Source organism: Leguminivora glycinivorella, chromosome 10 (assembly GCF_023078275.1).
Source record: "Leguminivora glycinivorella isolate SPB_JAAS2020 chromosome 10, LegGlyc_1.1, whole genome shotgun sequence".
NCBI lineage: Eukaryota > Metazoa > Arthropoda > Insecta > Lepidoptera > Tortricidae > Leguminivora > Leguminivora glycinivorella.
The window spans coordinates 2,690,609-2,707,084 of record NC_062980.1 but is presented as its reverse complement, the minus strand read 5'-3'; the positions used below and the strand labels follow the sequence as shown (position 1 = coordinate 2,707,084).

The following is a 16,476-nucleotide window of genomic DNA, read 5'->3' as shown; positions in this document are numbered from 1 at the left end:
ATTTATTAAAAAGTTGTTCAGAAACGTCGAGAATTGGTTTGTAGGCTAGTTCATTTAAAAAAAAAATTAAATCACATACTGGTCAAAATTTTATTCGGTTGTCAACAAAGTATCCACCTTTTGATTGCCAATCGGCCCGAAGATTTAATTTAATGATCTGAATCCATCGGAAAATTCGAGATATCCATTTGGATAACCCTTATCGAATCCATCTAGATCGAATCCGGAGCGTCTGTGCGAGGCTGTATCTATTAGAGCATAATTAAATTTACCGAATCATTGAATAATTAAATAGGTACAGTGTGGAGTAACTACTAATGTAGAATAAAATATTGGTTAGGTTTAGAGTCTGTGCGGAAAAAGAGGGGTCGTGAAATGTGCAGTCAACCAATTGGAATCCTGTATTGTATTTAGAACCTTTTTACAGTATATGTCTGTTCAAAGTGTATTGGCCAATAAAGCACGGTGTCAACAGACCAAATCATACGGGGTTCAAGCGTGACCTAAAATTCAAATTGGTTGATTGTATTTTTAAGATCCAATACATTTTACGACTCTTCATGCTATAAGTAGATATTGAGCTGTTAGGTTCCCGTAATTTGGCAGTTTCTTTAGTAGGTATTGTTGAGTCAAGTATTTGCTCATGTTTTGTTTCATTTGTTGCAGACGGACGGAAGCTTGGTGCTGCTGAATGTGGGCGTGGAGTATGCCGGCGTTTACGAGTGCGGCGTCGAAAATGACACAACATTCCTTGATAGAATTAATGTCACAGTGAAAAGTGAGTACAGGTTCCAATTTTCTACTGGCTCCTCTTCACTAACTGGACCCTTTCTCTTCGTCAATAAGAATTAGATATAGGTAAGAGATAATGGCATGAAGATGTTAACCAAACCTATTCTTCGGATATTCACTTATACAGTAAGTACACTAATCGAAAGTCAAAGAGTAAACAACAATTTCTGGTCATCAATATGCAGTAATAAATAGTGACTCGCACTTCTTAGTCTTAAGTGCTTCCCCAAGACACGAAGTTTCGAGAAAGCACATCAATGATTCCCACGAAGCAGTCTAGTCTAGTTTACGAACAAACTGTAAAGTTTGGTCACAAATTTGTTCTCCGTCGTTCTATTGCTGCCTTTAGTGCACTCACTAGGCTTGTGTCGTTCACGAACTATGAACTGTTAGGAATAAAATCCCACCAATGACCGAAATGAACTGAATCTTTCCGTGCTCTGTGAATCGGTCTTTGCTCATTTAGTTCAGTATAGGATCGGCGAGCGCGAGCGGTTTGGATCGAGAACGAGTGTGTGACTGCGCCGACCGAGAGCGAGAGCTACTTAGCAGAGCAACACAAAAACGTCAAGTTTTCATATTCAATTTCGGTTACTTACAACCTTTCGGCCCGGAATGTTACTATCTGTGGACTATTCGTATCATTTTGACACTATTCAGCCCCGTTCGTTCTGATCTTTCCGACCGTAGTGGTCGCTGGTCTCGCTGAACTAAATGAGCAAAAGACCTAAAAGAGCGAACTAGTTCGTGGGAGCGATCGAACGAGATCGGAGCGCTCCGATCAACGAACGAAACGGCACAAGCGTAGCACTCACCTATAAATTTACTTTATTTACTAGCTTAGTGTACGAATCGTCTAACGAGTTTCCAACTTCTGAAAACTATTCTCCAATGACTGCATCGCGACGCGTCGTTCAGAAGTTACCTTTCCTCTTTCTTCGTTAACAACATTTAGAAGAACGTTTCAACGATCTGGCTCCCTAAGACTTAACTGGACACTATTACTAAGCTTCCGCTAGCCGTCCTTACCTTACATCTAATGGCCTGTCATTGGGCTTTGAGTATCTCATGAAGCGTAAGATGAAGGCCGTTTAAAAAGTCCGACCGTTCCCAGATTGTCTATCCTTTGTCCTTTTAACAACAAGTACCTTTTCACGATTTACGATCTAGTTTTCACCCTAGGTTCACCGTACAAGGACCACTAAAAAGGTTGTTATCTGTCGTGCCTGTGACGCCAATGACCACTAAAAAATTTATGCCGGACGTTGTCAAAGCGAATTTCCTGTCTATACGAATACGAGTATGTCGTGTTATTCACTCTTTAGTTTTCACTTGACCGGTAGACATTTTGGCGTCCACACCATTTTTTAACACGGGAGGAAAAGCGTTCAAACGAACAGACGGACAGAGTCGCACCATCAGGGTCCATTTGTACCTTTTTGGTAATAAAACGCTTGAAATGTAGTAAATATTTGGCTCTAACTCGACTGAGTATTCAATGGAAATGCCAGTAACTCCACAATACAATCTGACAAAACAGCTCAATTAGTTATGCGACCATGGGTATACTTTCCGGGTCAGCAGTTTCGAACGGGGCTTGATTGGCATATTGTCGCTAAACCTGTTCGTTTGCATCACAATATGATGCATCGTATGATATCTCTGTAAGTGAACATGATGTGATTTGACGAAATCTTAAATGTCAAACACTCTATGAACAATGTTGAATATATTTGTCAAGAGTCTCTCAATTTTCGAACACATTAAATTCAAGAGTCTGCATTTAACAGGGTTTTGTATAAAGGCCTCTTTCATTTGAATAGCCAAATTGCCCCGTCCAAGTGGCACTTTTCACCCGTTCATATTGCAAAGATTTGAAATTTTATTCAGCACTTGATGTGATAAAGTGGTATATTAAACTTCTGAAGAACCGCAACGTCTGACTTTTGCTTATTTTGCATTTTATGAAGTTTCTCCAGTGAAGTGCTGGAAAAAAGAATCATTAAAATCTTTTAATTGTTTACCAAAGATAGGCAAATTGATTGAGGAATAGAATTTCATTCAGATTTATTATATTAAATTCATTATGTTTTCGGCCTCTTCTCTATTTTCTACTACCTACTCGAATAAAGTTTTATGTTTCAGTTCTCTTTGTTTTTCTATTGTTATTTTATATCACGCTTTTATGAATTAAAAGTTTATCTAATAATCATTAATATCAATTAAAACTTTCGACGTCTGAGAAAAAAACTGTTGTCATAAATGTATTGTACTTTGGGATATTTTCTAAAAAACTGTTGTCATAAATGTATTGTACTTTGGGATATTTTCTATGTACGACTTTGTTACGTCTTCATCTCTATTTGCGAAAATTTCAATAATTTTAGCAGTGTAAATAGTGTAATAAATGCTTAACGCTACCTCATCACAACTTCATAACCTTCTCTACAAACGTACAAGCTATAAGCTATGCAATGAAGTAAACGTTTAAATTATTCACTGAACATTCTCGCTCCCTAGTTAACCTCCAGGAAACTAGGTTTGGGAGCGCGAGTGTCATCGCTCAAACTGGTTAAGCGTAGAAATAGGTCAGCTTTGGTAAATCCCTGCGGTGTCCCTTGCATTACGGTACGTCCTTGGTGACCCCTTTACTGACCGATTTATCAAACTGGCTACTACCAATTACTGGCACTTTGAAGTAATGTTTTTCTTTTACCATATTTATATTATATACCTTTTCTGTTCTCCAATATGCTTGGACATATTCACTTTTTGGAGCAAACATAGTAAAGGAAGTTCAATCATCAGATCATCACTCAAAAAAACCGGCCAAGAGCGTGTCGGGCCACGCTCAGTGTAGGGTTCCGTAGTTTTCCGTATTTTTCTCAAAAACTACTGAACCTATCAAGTTCAAAACAGTTTTCCTAGAAAGTCTTTATAAAGTTCTACTTTTGTGATTTTTTTCATAATTTTTAAACATATGGCTCAAAAGTTAGAGGGGAGGGGACGCACTTTTTTTCGTTTAGGAGCGATTATTTCTGAAAATATTAATATTATCAAAATACGATCTTAGTAAACCCATATTCATTTTTAAATACCTATCCAACAATATATCACACGTTGGGGTTTGAATGAAAAAAAATATTAGCCCCTCCTTTACATGTAGGGACCCCCCCCCTACATGTAAAGGAGGGCCCTAATAAAACTAATAAAACATTTTTTCCATTTTTTATTTTTGCACTTTGTTGGCGTGATTGATATACATATTGGTACCAAATTTCAGCTTTCTAGTGCTAACGGTTACTGAGATTATCCGCGGACGGACGGTCGGACGGACGGACAGACAGACATGGCGAAACTATAAGAGTTCCTAGTTGACTACGGAACCCTAAAAAATGACACGGAGATTTTGAGACTCATCCACAAGTTGCTTCTATACCCTCTGCAATAATGTACCTACACCTACTATTATATACCCAGTGAATTACCATAACTACTACGAAACACCCACCCCACTTCAAATCCTGACGCCTTTTTTCATACAGCTGGCCCGACGCTGCGCTCGCGAGACGCTAGATGTGTCGGGCGAGCTATAGTTGAAAATATTGTTTTTGACTCACTGCACTGACTGCATTTGTATTCCGTGTCTCATATTTAGCTATTGAAAATTTAAACGCTGAAAACTGAAACTATTCGAGCAGACAGGTTTGTCCGCAAATTGAAAAGATAAAAGTATAACTTTATTTACCAAACCAGCGAACTCATATTTGGCTTCATTTTATGTACCAGACTAACTTTGCACAACCTACAGACCTACATATTCCTATACTCTCCATACTAGTTATCAGGATTTGGCATGATTTTTTAATTTCGGATTTATTTTCCATGATGACTCTATATAATAAATTATGAAAGCGAAATGTTACAAAAATTTAACATCCGTAAATTAATATTTGAGACAGATGGATCCAGTGTCGTACTTGACGTACCTCGTAGTTGCTTTTTATCATCATCATCATCATCAGTTGCTTTTCACCTTGAGCCGTGACAGTTTTTAAATTGGATTTCCTAAATGGCCCGTTCTCTGTGTACCTTTGGGTGTAGATGTAGAAGCCTAAGTAGGTTGGCCCTTTGGTTGATACGTGCTATGAATGAGTACTAATTGATTTACACATTTGCCGCTACAGCTACTGATAAAAACATGTGTTCGGTAATGGAATTTGATTTTAGTACCATTTCGTACCTGTCTCAATGTCAATAATGTAATCTCTAGCAGACTTTATATTTACTGTTGTGATTTGCATATTGTTTTTAACCCACTGGTGCGTTTGGGCTCAAAGTAAGTATATCTTTCTCATTATTAAGTTCTACATACATGTCAGCATCACTTTCTGAATATGTGTCCAGTGTGTCCACTTGCTCGTTGTTCACATATTCGAGTCGTGACATCTTTCCCGTTTCCCATTTTTATTTGGAGTCGGCTACTGGGCAAACGCCTTCGCCTAATTTTTCCACTATTCAAAATATATAGGTTTTCACCTTGGGAAAATCTATGATACATAATTGTATAAAACTTTTGCCGCACCATCCTGTGAAAGCCTTAATTTCATGTCGATAGCAAAGCTAGCGTGCCACGTTCGTTGCCTGAGTAATATATGCGTCTGGCTATTCGGAATGGGATTTTATTTATGTTTATGACACTTGTAATTCTGCTTAATGAAGGCCGGCCTGAGAGCTCATTAGGAATATACACTGACTCAGCACTAGTTTTAGACTAGGTACCTATTACGTCTCCAGTTGAAATTTTTAGAGCATATTTTCTACCTTCACTTTTCTAAGTCATAGCAGTCAACTTGTACTCGTAAGCAAAGTCCGGATTTAATCAAAAACTTGTTTTTATCTCTGAAACCTTCAAATAATTTTACTATTGAATTTAACTGTCAACCATCTATTGCGTAACTAAACAAAATGTCTTCCATTTGGAGGAAAAAATGGGACGCGGAAATATATGCAAATTTATATTTATTCAGCAGATATGACGGATAAGTAAATATGCCGGAGGCTGCCTTTGCAAAAAAAACGAGAAATCAAATTCCAACGGGGCTTCATTTGATGTGATGTTCAAAGACATCATTTTATTTAAGAGAGAGAGAGCTTTGCATATATTGCGATAAACCCAATCATATTATGTAACATAGGTATCTAAAGTATTACGTATGTCAGGATTCAGAAATGAATCCTGGTAATAACTACATCAATAGAATAAATCTGGTGCCGTAGCCGAATGGCATTTCTCCGACGCGAAACGAAAACGAAAGGAAGTCTGGCTCTGTCGCGCCAATACGCAAGAGCGATAGAGATAGATATCTACGAGCGTTTCGTTTCGTGAGCGTTTGTGCCATTCGGCTACGCACCCTGTAATGATAAGTATTATCTACATCATCACTATCATCAGCATGCTAGGTACCTCCTTATTACATGCATTTTCTTAAAAACTATTAACTGAAATTCCTTTATTATTTTATTCCTATGATAGTAGCCTATTTAGCTAGGGGAGATACACATTAAGCGTGTAAACTGCGTAAACACTTTAACAAGGGCTGAACACCTTCAATATAACACTTTAAGTTCTCGCGCTTTGTACACATATTTAAAGTCACACACAGGTCGAACGCGATTAATTAACATTATTTTTACCTTTTTTCCCAACGTTTCGGCCAGGTTGCACTGGCCGTGGTCGCGGAAGACTGACGTCCCAGCAAAGTGTCACCGGAGATGTAAACAACACAAAACTACCCGATATTAATTTATATAAATGTTCGGGGTAGACAAATAAATATAATCTACCCGCTTTTAGTTATTGTTTATTTCCCACCGCACGACACACAGCACTCACAACATCCGCGCACTGGTCCGAAGATAGATCTTTTGGTTTGAATGTTAATTAATCGCGTTCGACCTGTGTGTGACTTTAAATATGAACACCTTCAGACTGCAAAAGCTTCCTATTCAATCTCAAACCATCTCAACATGTTGGAGGAAATTAAAGAATTTCGTGCTGACTTCAGTTTGCTAAAAGTAGACCTGCAGTTTTGCAAAGAAAGCATCAGCAATATCAACACAAAATTAGATGAGTTTGAACCTCGATTATCCGACACGGAGGACCGGATAAATATAGTAGAAGGAAAAACATCCCTGATATCTAAGCTTCAAACCGACTTAAACTCGGCAAAAATGGTTATAACTACCCTCCAACAGGAAAATGAGGCACGAGAACAATACTCAAGAATAAATAACGTTGAAATTTCCGGCTTGCCATTCAAAAAAGGCGAAAACTTAATAAGTGTTCTTGATTCCATTTATACTGTAGTGGGATTAAAAATGGAGGCCCAGTTTATAGATAGTGTGCAGCGGGTCCGACGTTTCCAGCCTGTAAATAGCGGTGATGGCGGCAATGGCGATTCGGAGCGACCTTCGAGTATTCGTGAACCTGCGGTGATCGTGAGGTTCACCCGTCGCTTATACAAGGACCAACTTCTTTCGGCCGTTCGTGCGCGTAAAGGCATCACGACTTCTTCTATCGGCCTCAACGGGCCGGCCTTGAACCTGTACCTGGGCGACCATCTCACTCCGGCCAGCAAGCAGTTACTTAAGCGAGCACGAGAATTAAAGAGAGACAACAAAATTGCCTATCTGTGGATTAGAGACTGCAAAATTCTAGCAAGAAAAACGGAGACGTCTCGAGTCATGGTGATTGACAATCACTTTGACTTCAACAAGATCAAGTGACTTTTATTGTTGTTAAATATTGTTGTTATAATTTACTGTCAAAAAGGTGCCTATATAAGCGTGTTTGTTGTGCCTCATAATGATTACAACACTCGTAATAGTCGTAATATTTTAACCTGCAACGCCAATGAAACAGTTCTTTTGTTTTTGTTTTTTTATATAGAAAAATATAAATATCTTTTGTTTTATTTAATTCGCCAATCCTGCATTGAATATATTTCTGTCTCACAATGGTATTTTCGCAAAACATATACAATTACACAAATTCTTGTACTTAACTTATATTTTAATGTCAATCTCAGCTAATAATTTTGTCGGTTATTATCAGAACGTACGGGGTCTTCGCACGAAAACACACGACTTCTACTCAAATGTGGCTATATCCGATTACGATTTTATTTGTATCACCGAGAGCTGGTTAAATGCTAACTTTTACGACAGGGAAATATTTGACAATAGATATGTTGTATACCGCTGCGACCGATCAGCTGACTCGAGCGGCGCGGAGCGGGGCGGGGGAGTTGCAGTCGCCGTGCGCCGCGAGTACCTGCCGGCGCAGCGGAGTTGGCCGTGCCCTCTCCCGCGTCCTCCGAGTGCATATGGGTAGCCTTGCCTTTATCTTTATCTCAGCAAGATTTTCAAGGACAATCGTTCTTAAATATTTGTTGTATTTACATTCCGCACGGGCCTCTTTATAAAGATACATTAGACAACTTTTTTGATATTTGTAGCCAGTTAGTAATAGATAATCCTCATGACACATTTCTTATTACTGGCGACTTTAATATATCTGACGCGCAGTGGTTTAAGGCGGATTCACACAAAATGAGTCTTATTAACCATAACACTTTACCTTTGCAATTATTAACAGATTTTCTGTCCTTTTCAGGCTTAGAACAGTACAATAGTTGCTATAATATAAATCAACGTATCTTAGATCTTATTTTTTGTAATAAAAATTGCACTGTTTTGGCTTGTAACGATCTGTTGACACCTGAAGATATGCACCATAAAGCCCTCAAAATTGAATTAAATTTACTACATGCTCGTCCGCTCAAACCGGCCCCTAATTTTATATACTGTTACTATAAGGCTAATTTTAATGAAATAAATAGTGCGTTATTTAATGTTGAGTGGACGCAACTTTTTTCAAGCCGCCCGCTTGAGGATTGTGTAGTTGTTTTTTACGACATCTTAAATGACTTAATCGATAAATTTGTTCCTAAGAACCCTCAACGCACATCTTGTTCCAGACCTCCATGGCACAATAGATCACTTAGAAGGCTTTTAAACGAAAAAAAGAAATATCATAAACGGTGGAAAACGTACGGAAACCCTTTGGATTTAGACACTTATAAATTACTAAAAAAAGAATCTTAAAATTGGAACAGGTGTGTTATAAAAATTATATTAATCATACCGAAGGTAAAATTAAGAACCACCCTAAATTTTTTTGGACTTACATAAAATCAATTTCTGCTAAAAATGGTTTCCCTCAGATTATGCACTACAAGGGAATGTCAGCCTCAGATGGAGCGCAGGTTTGTGACTTATTCAATGAACACTTCCACTCTGTTTTTGAAATACCTAGTAATAGCTCCGTAGACCTAAATAATCTTACACCTGTCAGCGATACGGTCCTGGATATAAATACTATTTTCATAACAAAGGACCTTGTACATAGATATCTCAAACGTATAAATATTAATAAGGGTTCTGGTCCTGATGGCATTCCTCCTGTTTTAATTAAAAATTGTTCTTCTAGCTTGACATTACCTCTCACATTACTTTTCCAAAAGTCTCTCAAGGAGGGTTCCGTACCAATGATGTGGAAACGGGCGTTGGTGACACCCATACCAAAAGGAGACGTAAGCGCAGAAATAGAAAAATACCGGCCGATATCGAAGCTGTGTCAGTTTGGGAAGATTCTTGAAAAAATTGTTACTGACCAACTTTCCTCTGCATTACGTCGTCATATCATTCCGGACCAGCACGGCTTTCTTAGCGGTCGTAGTGTGGACTCAAACCTTTTAACCTACACTGAAATTTTACTAAATGCATTAGATAACAAGTGTCAGGTTGACGCGGTGTATACCGATTTTGCCAAGGCTTTTGACAAAATCTGCCATGAACGCTTGCTTTTGAAGCTTTGGCAACTCGGTATACACGGTGACTTGTTTCGCTGGGTAAAATCATATGTGGAGAATCGTTCGCAGGCAGTCGCTGTGCAGGGATACTCATCTCAGTATAGACCTATCACTTCTGGAGTACCACAAGGGTCACATTTAGGGCCTCTGTTGTTTGTACTATATATAAATGACATTACAAAATGTGTAAATGGTTCTAATATGCTATTGTATGCCGACGACACAAAGATTTTTAGAGTGGTAAAAGATATTGAAGACTGCACTGCCTTGCAGAATGATTTAACGAATTTTCAAAATTTCTGCTCCTCTAATAACCTTTTCTTAAACCCAGATAAATGCTTTGTTATCAGTTTTAGTAGAAAACTCACAACTTTAAATTATAAGTACTCACTTTGCAACAAAGAGTTGACACGCGTTAATCAAATTCGGGACCTTGGTGTAATTTTTGATTCAAAACTTACCTTTGTACCCCACATTGATAACATATTAAATAAATCTTTTAAGCAACTGGGTTTCATATTGCGTATTGGAAAGCCTTTTAGGAAACTTTCGACTTATAAGATATTGTTTAATAGTTACATTCGTAGTAGGTTAGAATTTGCTAGCGCTGTTTGGAACCCTCTTTATAAAATTCACAGTGACAGAATTGAAAAAGTGCAAAAGAAATTTGTTAAGACCATCGAGTACCGCATAAGAAATAATTATATAAACTACACCACCCCCGAAAGTCGAAAATTTACTCTTTTAAGTTCTCGCCGCGAACGTATTGACGTTCTGACTCTATACAAAATCGTAAATAATATCATTGATGCCCCGTCGTTGTTAAGCTCTCTTTCCTTTAGGGTACCCCGTCGTCGCGAACGAACTTGTAGACAGAAACCTCTTTTTCATATCACCCGCAGTGGGACAGCACAGCTTATGCTAGGAACTGTTTCATTAAAAGGGCGTGCAGGACGTATGACAAGAAATTTAGTCACATTGATATATTCCATGAAAATGTATGCAGTTTTAAACGCTTATCATTGCAATGTATCACAGTGTTATAGATATTTGTAATTTTGGTTTGCTTAATACGGTTTTCCTCTTCTGTTTTTGATTGTTTTCCTTTTATTTAGTTTGTTTTTTTTTTTTCTTTTCTAGTTCATTCGAGTTTGCACTTCACATATTGAAAATGTATCGAGCTAGATCTACTTATAGCATGTTATGGTTTGTAAGTAATATTCTCTTTAAGGAAACTGTAAGTCTGCAATTTAAGTGCTTTAATCTATGTCAATGTACATATATGCGACTGTTTGTTTCTTATTAAATAAATAAATAAAATAAACATATTCGTACATTCCTAATCGGGTCTTTGGGATCGATTTTTTTGAATTTCGAACGCACCAATTCGCCGTTCGAAAGTCTGTGGAAAACGACGTAATGCTATTTTTGAAAAAGGACGGCTAGTAATTTTAAAACTAGTGGTAATGACCACTCGTTTTCGATTCTGTTAGTAGAATTTAAATCGCTAGTAGTGGAGATATTATTGAACGAATTTCACGAAATCGAATGGCCGAGATTCAAAAATCGGCCCCAAATACACGCCGCGGCGCCGTCGTAACCCGATCCCGGGTAGCAGTCCGGTAAATAATCTCCTCGTTTTACCAACATATGAATATGACGAGACGTGAATTTGTAAGAGAAAAGTCTACTTTCTTTTAAGATTTTCTTAGACCGAGAAAGATATCTTCCAGTTTGGTGGAGGATGTCAAATTTAGGTCTAAAGCACATAATGCTACTCGGGGTTTTATTATCGTTTAACTTTAGTGTTTTCTCCACCCATCAGTGTCGTTTTAGTAAAAAAAATTACACAAACATATAGCATAGTAAATTGACTTAACTTTCACGATGTAACATTCCAAGCAGAAAGGTGTCAGAAATAAGTACTTTCTTACAATCAGAATTAACTCCCCAAACTTTTATATATTATTTTTAATATCAAGAGTGAAGGTAATTTTTTCATTGACCAAATATGACAGGACGTAGAATACTCTACATACATCATCATGAGATCATCGATGTCAATGAGTGAAAAAATGAAAATACATGTAGTGGCCCAGACTTTAAATTGAATGGTTGTCTTTGTCTCAGAAGCAAGTTCGCATCTCGGGTCACAGTCCCAGAGACAATTAATGACCCCGTTTGAGTTATTACAGGCAGACGTAAAAATAGTTCATCTAATATTAGATCGCATATTTCGTCTAGCAGACTTTGACATATACCTCCTCACTCTCAGTATTAGATTCTATTTAGTTCGTCTATCATTCGGACAAAGGCAACTTATGTTAGTCATGTTATATTTAGTTTCAAATGGTATTTGAGCACCACTCAGTGAGTCAGGCGCCCATTACTCAAAACTGAAAGTTAAAAGTTACACGCGGAAGTCTCTTTCCAACTTGTCATATTAGACATTGACAACCACTTGTAAATTGTAACTTGTAGCTTCGAGAAATGGGCCCCAGCATGCCGATTTTTGAGTCTCACGCGTTCGAATTCAGAAAATTGTCACTGAAAATGGGTGAATCAACTTTTTCTTGCCTGTTATTGCCATGGTTACGGTCCCCTGAGTCACGCTGGTTTTATGCAAAATTATGCTACTGAAATTATGCAAGCATGCGTGTAATCCATGTTTGTAGGTGGCAAATTAAGGAAAGGGCTTATTAACATCAGAAAAATGCATGTTTGCATAGTTTAATTGGCATAATTTGTTTAAAACCAGCGTGACACAGGGGACCGTAACCATGGCAATAACAGGCAAGAAAAAGTTGATTCACCCAAATAATAAAGAAGTCACCGTTTTCAACCGGTATTTTAGTGACATAATCCCGTGTGCACGGACAAGATTCAAAAATCGCCTTTCATCTCTCATTTTATCACTCTTGTCAATTTAACTTAGTATCTACGTCTCCTAACTATTTGGAAATTAGCTTGATATAAGTTTACTCAACATTGTATTCAATATTGGTCGGTGCAGTACGTCTTCTTCTTCCATACATTTACCATCCCATCATTCATTTGTTAGATTCTGACAATCTCCACAAAGTCCGTCCACTTTTCCCTCGCTTTTCATTTCCTTTTACTTCCCTTCACATTCAGTCGTAATACCTTTCTCGTCACATACCTTTAATCCCTCCGCATTACGTCTGCCCATCATCTGTCCGTGCCACGTGCGATTAGCCCCTGCTTTTCCTACAATCCAAAGTAGGTACCTATTCTTCAAAGCCATTCTATTGGCTTATGCTTCATACCATATCGTAGTTAAATCTCTATCGCTCTTCCGTATTAGCACGACAGAGCCAGTTGCGTTTCGATCGCCACGTAACAGTGTTAACAATTGTCACTTGGCTATGTCGGCAATTCATATTATCCACCAAATCATTACAGTTGTCACACACAGTACGAGTAAACTACAGTTGTGCTACAAGGTCACATAATAACTGCTATTACTGCACGATAATTCCCCGCCCCACTCATTGGCCCGTGCTCTTATTGTCAATCTTGGGGCACCTGGACCAATTTAGTTTGGCCGACGACTCTATTTATTTGTTATTATATTAATGACGAGGTGCATAATTTGTTTTCCTTGTGTACGTTTTTTGATGCATATTTTGCAGCGAGTAAGGAGACTCATTTGCGCCTTTCATATTCACGTCATATCATTTTACTTCAGTTAAAACACCATCGTTCTACTTGGAATATGCTAAGCCTACAGAAATTCTCCAGTCGAAACTAGAATTCCCCGAATACATTATTCTCAGATTTAAACTTTCACGATTATTACACACTAGCTTTTGCCCGCGGCTTCCCTCGCGTTTAATTCGAAACCTCCCCATTTTAGGGAAGTGGGGGGTTCGAAAGAGACAAAAAGTAGCCTATGTCACTCTCCGTCCCTTCCACTATCTCCACTTCAAATATCACGTCAATTAGTCGCTCCGTTTTGCCGTGAAAGACGGACAAACAAACAGACACACACACTTTCCCATTTATAATATTAGTATGGATAATTATTTTTAAATTCGGGACTTAATCGCGTATGACTACATATTAAACTGACCTCCAACGTTTCAGGGACGGCGTTGTCCCCGTGGACTCGGTCGGTCGTGGTCAGTGTAATATAAGTCCCGCGGTTAAGTCCCGATTTGAAAAATAATTACAGTCATTATATTAGCTATTGACAAACACATCTAGATATATGATCACACATGTAGATCTCTGTTGTAAATACTTCTAAAATAAATGCTAATATGTGTATGTACATACCTTTCCACTTACCTACAGGAATTTGCTCGAACCTGAAGTACAAACATCTGCGAAAACTAGTATTGTGTTTATTTGCTGCGAAGTTCAAATTCAATTGAATACCCAATTCAAGTTTCAATGATACCAATAAGTAGTTTTTTATTCGTTTGAATACGCAGTTAAAGCCCTATTGTAAATTAGCTTTCCGAAGTACAATTATATGTTTTAATGAAATTTCGGAAAGCTAAATTTCCCCCAATTGTGGGCGTTAAGTTTGTCTTTCTTAATCCGGCCGCTCGTTTCTGAAATACGGGCTCGTCTTAAAAGATTTCGCCATTTTAACGATGAAGATAATGATTTTCGACTGTGATTTAAAATTCAAGGACGTACCTAATAATAAGTTTTCTCCGTTATGCCCAATAAACATTTTCGGTAGACTTATTATTTTATTTACCCAAATTACCTATCGTTTCGTAAATTAAACGTTTTACAATGGAACCAAAATCGATTTATTTTGGCAAAAAACAGATCTTTTTGTATAACTCAACTCAACGCACAAATCAATATTTCATTGAACGGATTGAGCCACCGAAGAAGGTGCATGTTTTTCCTTGACTATAAATATTACATTTATTTCATTTAATTGACTGCAAACTTCTAGTTTTACAAATCTCACTGAAAGATCGATAGAACTCGCTGCTAACAGCGTTTATATTTTTTAATCCGTGCCCCAAAGCGGCGAGCCATAAAAGCTCCCTGCTCCGAGCTACCAGTATTAAGAGTATACACCGTCACGAATTCAATTATGACTTTAGAACAGCTGAAGTTTGTAACTAAGACATATTAAGCGCACGTTGCCACCTGCTGGTCTGCCAGCTTATATGAATAACTGGCGACCCGCCCCGGCTTATACGAGAAATAAAGCATCTAAATAGGTATAGTAGGTCTTCCTTAAAAAATAGACGTATAATATGCCATCAGCCAAAATATAATATGCCTTACTCCAGAGTCCAGACAGTCCAGACCTATGAAAGAGAAATAGTTGATTGTAAATTTTTATTTTATTTCAAAAATCTGCAAGCTTATGCAGCGTTTTCGATTAATGCTCTTAGCCGGTGTGATTTTTTTCCAACTTGATTAGCAAATTAAAATATCTTAACGAATTATATAGTTCATTCAGCAACAGCTGATACTATAATGAAACCACATCTCCCATTTCTTCATTAATTGTAACTTCACACTTCTCGCTACCTTAACACCAGGAACTTCCTCTCAACACTACTAATTAAATCTTACTTGTTTACCACTCCACGTGTCCCTTGAGTCACGCAGCTTGCATTTTACATTAGCTGAGCCTGTACCATGAGATAATTCGTTACCTGATAGCATAAACATCACGGGGAAAAGATATTTTTTATAGATATGGAGAAAGTGAATAATGCCCCAAACTACAAAATTAACATTAGTCCTAGTCCTAGCGTATAGAAAGGGCACTTCCTAGCAAACATAAGTTTGACAGCAATTCAACGCCGAATCGTGTTGTCCCTTTCCAATGCACGGCACTATTCATTTCAGCGATTTAGGGTTGTCAAGAATCACGTAATTATCTAATCGGTAGTAACGCACGCAGGGGGTCATCATGTTGAACCAACCTTAATAATTGCTGCGTAGCAATGTGAGCCGAACGTTGCCGGATTCGCCCGACCCGATATCGGAGAAGTGTCAAACCACTGACATTATCCAGTAACTTAACCCTTTCAAGCGAGCAACGTCTGTAGACGTCGCCACATAAGCGTTAAGTACACTTTAATTGACATACCTCGCTTGAAAACGTTTTCCGTTCTTCTACAACGTCAGAAACTCTCGCTAGGGGCTCAGTTTCACAGACACGGTAGCCACCGGTGATGTATCGCCCGCCGAGACATGGTTTACGAGTGCTCGAACGTCGATAAATTGATACATTAATAACTTTATACCGCGCCGAATCGATAGCGCTCGAAAGAGTCAATTTATGTAATGGACCTTAAATTGAAATGCAACTTGATACGTGCTGCCAGTTTACAGTCTGCAATGACTTTGGTGGAACCAGCGCAACACAGCCGAATTCAACCACCTATTTACATACGTATTACGTACGGTACGAGCTACGAGTCTTCAACAGTATTTGCATGGTCGTCAAACTTCCTGCCGCAGTTATTTCATACATTTTTCAACGTAGAAAACTTTCCATTGCTTTGTAAACAGCATTATGTTGCGGGATGACTTTTGCGATGAAATTGCATTTATAAAAATTAACATTTTGTTCCACCATCTGTTACAAACTTGGCGATATTTGATAAATTGTTACATTTAGGAGATTTAGATTGATGTTTCTAAATGTCACCTGCAATTGTATGGTACTTTTGGGAGGCTGGAAGAATGTCAGGTTATGACACAAATAATAATAGTTATTTGTTATACAAGGGGGCAA

The 16,476-nt window shown here is 38.0% G+C and overlaps 1 protein-coding gene across 2 annotated transcripts in view; it reads left to right on the top strand.

The window, feature by feature from the left end:
• Window positions 1–16,476, top strand: part of LOC125230198 (Down syndrome cell adhesion molecule-like protein 1 homolog) — a 102,210-nt gene that overhangs the window by 58,602 nt on the left and 27,132 nt on the right. For both annotated transcript variants that reach the window (XM_048135277.1, XM_048135276.1), the window contains exon 3: window positions 667–778. In XM_048135277.1, the coding sequence (XP_047991234.1) occupies window positions 667–778 (112 nt within the window). The remainder of the gene's footprint in view (window positions 1–666; window positions 779–16,476) is intronic.